We start from the raw sequence: 6,883 nt of genomic DNA, 5'->3' as shown, positions 1-6,883 counted from the left end.
TCGTCAGAGCAGATTGTAACTAATTTATTTATAAATTGTGGCCTCGTCGTTTTGGCAGTGGGGCTCGCGTCGAAATGTATGAACAGGGAGCTGAGTCATCGGCTCGTTTCAAATGGGAGCTCATAGGAGCTCCCGTTTCCTCGTTTCAAATGGCTAGATAACTAAATAGGCATCAAACAAGCTGTTTCGTCGAGAAATGAAACTTATATACTCACTCCGCCCGCCTTCATCCTTTCAAGTATGTTGTATCTAGGTGCAGATGATTCTCAAGTAGCATCTTGACTGCTTGGAAAGGCCATTTCCCGCACGACTGTCGCATTGCATCATCTGAACGATCCCCCTCTCGCCTAGAGCATAACGTACCAACGTGCCACGCTGAAGAGATTCGATGGATATCCTCCACGAGACAGCCGGCGCTGTCCGGTTACGAGAAGCCCAAAATGTTACCTCAGCCTCAGAAGACATTACGTTCATGGAGAGCGACGAATTTGACAGCTCCGAGGACGACTATGATAGTGAAACCAGGTCCTATTGCAAGTGCAAACCTACTTTGATTGAGAGAAAATTCTTGCTAGATGATGGTACAAACCAGACTGTCAAAATTAAGATTTCAATATCGCCGCGTGTTTGGCGAGATGATATAACGGTCAAGTGCACCCACGAGGGCAAGGCGATCGGGCATGCTGTTGCTCGATTTATCTACCGGGGAATCATCACAAAGGACTTTTGGGAGAAAATGCAGGGATGTTCCCAGGATATAGGAGAAATAGCATGGACAATCTTCGACCGGTACGGTTTCCTCAAGGATAAGTTCAAGTCGCATACCGTGCACCGGGGGACAGGTGTATGGGGTTCTGAGCTTGACGACGGTCACCTCCTGGTTTTTGAAAAGATATTCATTACGGACGTTGAATGGCGAAGGAGAGGTGTAGGGCGCGCAATGGTCAGAGAGCTCCTCGTGGTCGGCGAGAAGCGTGTGGATGACGCAAAGCCACGGAATATGTCACCTGGTCTCATAGCTCTGGAATTCGGCTCCATTACACAGTTTCAGAGGGTGACTACGGCTCATGCGATTGTAATACCTGGATGGCTTACTGAGGATGTCGACCCTCGATATACTGACAAAACAAAGCGCCAGAAAAATGAAGTCAAGCTCCAAGCAAACCACGTCGCTGCTTCATTTTATAGATCTCTCGGATTTCGACGTATCGGCTCCTCACCGTGTTTTGCTTATTCATTCCATCCAAATCATCAATCCCGATCGGTCTCCCCCGATAGGGACTTTGATCCTCAGATTGAGCCTTTGGACGACCGGGAGGACGAGCCGGGAGGGGCCGATTATATCATTCCATATGGAGTAGAGGTTCAGCAAGGCCAGAGTACTTTGTCCACTCTGCGAAAGGAATTCCCGCTACACCACGCTGCAACTACACTTTCGGATCTAGAGTGCGTGGAGTACCTCAAGAAAGCCGCAGTCGAGAATGGCATTGGCTTGACTATGGTGGACCGCACAAACAGGACCATTTTGCACACCCTTGCACGCAGATTGAAAACGAAAAGCATAACGTGGCTTCTGGCGAACGTCGACTTGGCAGTGTCATGGAAGGCGGCGCGTGACATGAATGGAGATACCCCTCTGGATGTGCTGAGAGAATTTCTCGAAGACATACGAACCAAAAGACACCTGTTTATGGGAAACCTGCATGTGTCGGATGAATTTCAGGGGTTTCCTTCTCCCGCAGTAGAGTGCCTCTCCTTGCTTGGTATGCATCCTCCCAGTGGTGAAGATCCCAACGTTTTCAACTCTCGCCTCATGTACGGATGCACTTGTGGTCAGTGTATTAGAGGGTTTCTCTCCCCACGGATGAAGCTGGCCTTGCTGGACCAAGCCAGCACGATCTTTGATTTTCTGTCAGACGACATCGATGATGGCAAGTTCTGGGTCGAGGACAATGACCCGTGGCTAAGACACGTCGCACATGACGTCCAAAAGAAATTCAGAACAAAGAGATCGATCCGTCAGGGATATGTAAATCTATTTGCCCGCGTGTGTGACTGTCTAAATTTGAATCTTACTCCCACGGTCGAGAATGTCCTACAAATTGTTCACCAGCGGAGTGAATTGCCTCCCGTGACACGCAACTACCTTACTCGAGCCGGCGATCTTCCCGGCATAAAGGCTGTCCTCACCTGCATATTCCATGAAGCGCGAAATCGGGATGATCGGACCGGAGACGGTGAATTTCAAAGAATGTATGCTGGCGAGCTCTGTTCCTTGAGTGTCTGTCGCAATGACCGCGAATTCGGATTTGTGGCAAGGACTTGTGGAGTTGATGTTGGACGGAAGTGAATGCGGTCATGTCCTCGTTAGAGAACTGTCGCGTCCAGTGTTCTTTCGGCCTGTTTTTGTTTGCTCTAATGGTTTTAGCCACTCAATATCGTTTTCGTTGCCCCTGATTTCTTGAAATTAATGCCTGGGTCAGTCTGGAGCCGTGTATCTTGCTTGATTAATTACGTTCTACTTCCGTCATGAAGCTGTGGTCTGTATGACTGGCGTGATATTATTGAGCTCTAATTGTATTAACAGAACGGAATCTACTTACCTGATTTGGGATTGGAAATTTTCATGGACTTTACAACGCGTCTTACTAGAAAAGAAAGTGTAACGGAAAGCCGTAGCAAGCATGGACACGGACAGAACTATAGAGTCTGTGGACAAGGCACTGAATGGATGGATGATTCCGTTATTCTTGGGCCTAGGGTGGGTGACATTACGGTCGTGCTCAAATGGTGCCAAGTATCAATTTAACAGTACAAATCTATCGCTAGGCCATACCAGCAGAAGACGCAGCTCTATGTAGTCAAATTCATTGATTTAGTCCTCAAGGTTAAGTCCGTGAGGATCATCCCAGCCGTAAGTTCATAAATGTAGTTTTAAAACTGTGCGGGCACTAAAACCTTTAGTCTCAACTTTAATAAGTTATCGACCCGCAGGACGTCTCAAACCATGCGTATCGACATACCATGGGTTGGAACCGACCGAATTGATCGGCTAGGTATAGATCTCGACCATCTTTTTGCCACTGTTGCAGTTGCTCTCGGCGTCTTTCATGGCAGCATACGTTGGACAATCTGTATCCTGTCTCCTTTGTCCGGACGTTGAAGATGATACCAGACAGCTGGGCGTCTTAAGGCATCCGCCCCGGCTACAAGTTGCTTCATGCTTTTTACATTGCCAGGGTTACCACTTAATCCAGACCTATGAAACCGTGATATACTGCTGAAGTACCAACATTACCATGAAGCCGCACGGATTCTCAAATGATCTCTACTATTTGGATCCTAGGTCTAAGGAAACATCGTGTAACAGAACTTGCAAATGTCTAAATACAACAAACCTAAAATACAATGGTTGAAAACTGAAATGGACTCTATTCATAAAAGAGACTGAAACGCGCCGAAACGATATAAGTGTGTGGAAATTATAAACTTAAAGATGACTCAAAAGAAACATATTTGTGCAAGTCGTCGAAGAAGCCCCTATATCTAGATTTCATACAGATACTTTGATTCTCTTTGACCGGCGCACTGGGTATTGTGTGGAATGAACAGAGCCAAATTCGACCAAGTCAGGCTCGGTATTCGTCGTTTCAGATGTGATAGAGGAAGCAGGGGTGTCTACGCCAGAATCGCGATCGGATCCAGAAGAGGAATCTGAATCATCGAAGGATGAATCTTCACAGTCACTAACAAGTTGCCACGAAGGCAGATGTTGCCGCTGAATATTAATATCGTACGCGTGCACGTACAAGGCATGGGCCAAGAAATCTGTGGTGTGGGTGAACTTCGGAACCTCGTGGCATATCTTCCAGGTGCAACTGATCCCATCGTACGCTTTGGCGAGGTGACAATCGATCACATGGCGCCGGAGAGAGTCTTGTCGCTTAGGAGGAAATCGGTGTGGAGGTGGATTCGACGCGGAACAGCGGGATAGACCGTAACAGATGATGCAAACATCCGTCGGGCAGTCAAGAGTTTCCTCTTCGACAGCGCATGGCTTTTCCGGTTCCGCAGACTCGTGATCGTCGAAATTCCAGTTAACTCGATTGCCCCGACGGTTCGGTTCACAGAGGGTACTGAGCATAACCATATCTTTGGTTGCCTGGATCCGTCTTGCAAGAAGCTGATCATGCTCGTAATTCTCTGCATCTGGGCCATAAAAATAATCAACAAGCCGCTCCCGTTCCGGGAAGATGTAGGTGGGGATAGGAAGTTCCCAGTCCCTCTTGTCGGGCCTGTCAACGTCACTATCTTCAGAATCGAGCTCACCGAGAAGTCGCTTGATCTGCCTGGCGACTTCCAGGATCGGCGCATTATGGAAGTGCTCTTTTCTGGCGGTGTTCTTGATGTCCTTCGCTAAGGTTTTCCTCAACTGCGAAAGCTCCTTGCAAAGCGATTCATGCTTCTGGTAGAGATGCGGGAAAGGCTTCTCGGCTTTCTTCTTGGTCCCAGCAAGAGATCGCATCTCCTCCATTACCTCTCGCTTTGCGCGCCTGAGCTCTAAAATCCGTGGGTCCTGGCAAACAGCGCGACGCTGCTCTTCGGTCAGTACGGAGGAGGGAGCGGACAGATCCCGCTTCCGGAGCATGCTCCCCGCGGCCTGAAGGAGGTGTTCCTGGGGTGGCCGGAGAAGCACCACATTTTGAAGATCGCGTTGAACAAAGTGGGATTGGTAGTGCCTTTCAAAGACCCCGTCACCGGATTGACCGAGCACCCTTTGCCGCTCCTGGCTCGTGAAGTTCCCTGTAATAGCATGTTAGATCCTAGATGATATGACCAGATCTCACGATAGAGGTTTTTTTCTTTTAGACATACGGTTTGCCTCGTTGGCAGTCCAACGCCGATAATTGTAGTGGCCGACATCATCCTCGAACTTGGCATCTCGACCCAACTCCTGCAGCGCTTCTCGGCTGGAGGCATACGCCATCGGCAGGAACTTGTGAAGTTCGAGGCCGTATTCTGTGGAGTGGACATGCCGCAGAAGAGGGGTGTCCAGGACCTCCGGTTTCCAATGGAGGGGAAGGGAAGCCAGGTAGTCTGGCACCTGGAGTTGCCAAATTAACTCTGGTGTCAGTGTCGTATTGGCGAAGGCCCCGTCACGAAATGCGTACGAGATAATTTGCAAGATCGGGCAGTATGCGAGTTGATAATCGCCATGCATGAAAAACTTGGTTCTAGAGGCAGGCTTTAGCATGGTCGGGCTTTAAGGGTGGAAGTGATTGCTCTTACCCATCGGCACCCTCAGGTCGGCCTTTCAAGTTACGAAACTCAATGATGGCACATAGAACGTCACGGTTGCCGGTCGGATCTCGAAGATAGAAGAGTTCAATATCTCGATAACACACCGAATCGGGAAGATCAGTGGCCGAGATATATTTGGGGATGTCACTTTGGAAAGTTAAGCCTCCTTTTCGTTTGCGCACGGTCATACTGTCGGGTAGATAGGTCCTCTGCGGGAGAAGCACACCGGGCCGTGTTCCAGTAATGGACGACCATAGTTGGATCGTAGCGAATTGTATTAGCATGCTCCCATGACGAAAAAATCTTGAATGAATCCAATGGTGGCGGTACAGAATACAGAAGGCGTCCACGGATAGTGTATGCTTTTCCTTCATCCGTCGAGAGATGGAGTGTTCGGCGGGGAATCTTTGGTTGATAAACTGTTTTTCTTCCATCAGTCGTGTACATCACAGGGGAAGAGAATACGGTATACGCGTCGCATCTGTTCTTGGACTTCCGGGTCCATACGACGTCTGGCGAACAGGCTGAAATACTGCTTGAGGCGCCGCCAGTATTCATCGTAGGATTGGAGACGCTTCTCACGGGACGTCTTGTGCATCCAATCGAAAAAATTCATGTAGATTGCCTGGTCCTCGGAGAGAAGATACTTCTCATATTCCTCTTTTGATTGGAGACAGTACCTGTCCGCGGTTAGTGGTTTTGTTGGAGTAACTCGGTCAGAGGTTACGCGTCTAGAACATACTTTCGCCAGTACCGCTCAACCACGGCGATTCCCTCCAGGGTTTTTGGTTTGTGATTGGGAGGAAGCCATCCTAGGCTTCGGTAATATTCGAGCCTGGCTCGCGTTTCTTCGCAGAGAATGGGGTCTGTCCAGTATTGATGCTCTTCGGGATTCGCAGCCGGAGGAGGTGTTGATGGTGCCGATGCTGGGGATGGGGCCATGGGAGAAGGAAGTATGATGATGCAGAGATCAGGGCAAGAGGGCAATGCGTGGATTTGGGGAGATCTGGGAAAGGAGCAGATGGGAGGGAGGGGAGCGGATGCTGGTAGAAGAACAGGGGAGATGGGGGAGCTGGTGCCATCTTATGTAGTGGCCGACCAGGCGGGTCAGAGGGAGACAGCGTTGGAGCTGGTCGCAGAGGTTTTCTCCGCGGTGGGATCATGACTCTGTTGCGAAGGGGACAGGAGTCGATCACGACCGCTCTGTTGCGAAACAGGGTCCTGACGAAAGGGTGTCTGCGACGAATCAGGGACGATGTGGTGGGACGAAGCGTTAAAGCGGCAGCCGGTTCGTTGCGGACTGGGCAGTGGAAATACCGCCGTATGAGGCGGCCGTAGCGGTCATTTTGGACCGCCATTCCGTAGGTCCAACTATTCTATTAGTAAATATAGCTTTTAATTTATTATTTTATTATTAATTCTTTATTCTTTAGCTTATAAAATTAAATATAATTTTATTTTTTTAATCTTTAGTTTTAGTTCTCTTTATTTTAATAAAATTATAATAATTTAAAACTATTAATTATTTTAATAAGTTTTTATAGCTATTACTAGCTATTTTATTAATTAAAACTAGAATTAT

General features: G+C 48.5%; 2 protein-coding genes across 2 annotated transcripts; one reads left to right on the top strand and one right to left on the bottom strand.

Moving 5' to 3' along the window:
* Positions 1-388: 388 nt before the first annotated feature.
* BHQ10_010337 (uncharacterized protein) lies at positions 389-2,350 on the top strand (the record flags this gene model as incomplete). Its single annotated transcript, XM_040872956.1, has 1 exon — positions 389-2,350. The coding sequence occupies one exon, from the start codon at positions 389-391 to the stop codon at positions 2,348-2,350; it is 1,962 nt and encodes a 653-aa protein (XP_040738839.1).
* A 1,203-nt stretch (positions 2,351-3,553) lies between these two features.
* BHQ10_010336 (uncharacterized protein) lies at positions 3,554-6,243 on the bottom strand (the record flags this gene model as incomplete). Its single annotated transcript, XM_040872955.1, has 5 exons — positions 3,554-4,803; positions 4,876-5,234; positions 5,290-5,720; positions 5,774-5,981; positions 6,044-6,243. The coding sequence occupies 5 exons, from the start codon at positions 6,241-6,243 to the stop codon at positions 3,554-3,556; spliced, it is 2,448 nt and encodes an 815-aa protein (XP_040738838.1).
* Positions 6,244-6,883: the final 640 nt, after the last annotated feature.

This window comes from Talaromyces amestolkiae, assembly GCF_001896365.1.
Source record: "Talaromyces amestolkiae strain CIB chromosome Unknown scaffold35.1, whole genome shotgun sequence".
Lineage (NCBI taxonomy): Eukaryota > Fungi > Ascomycota > Eurotiomycetes > Eurotiales > Trichocomaceae > Talaromyces > Talaromyces amestolkiae.
The sequence above is the reverse complement of the archived record's forward strand: the minus strand, read 5'-3'. Positions and strand labels throughout refer to the sequence as shown.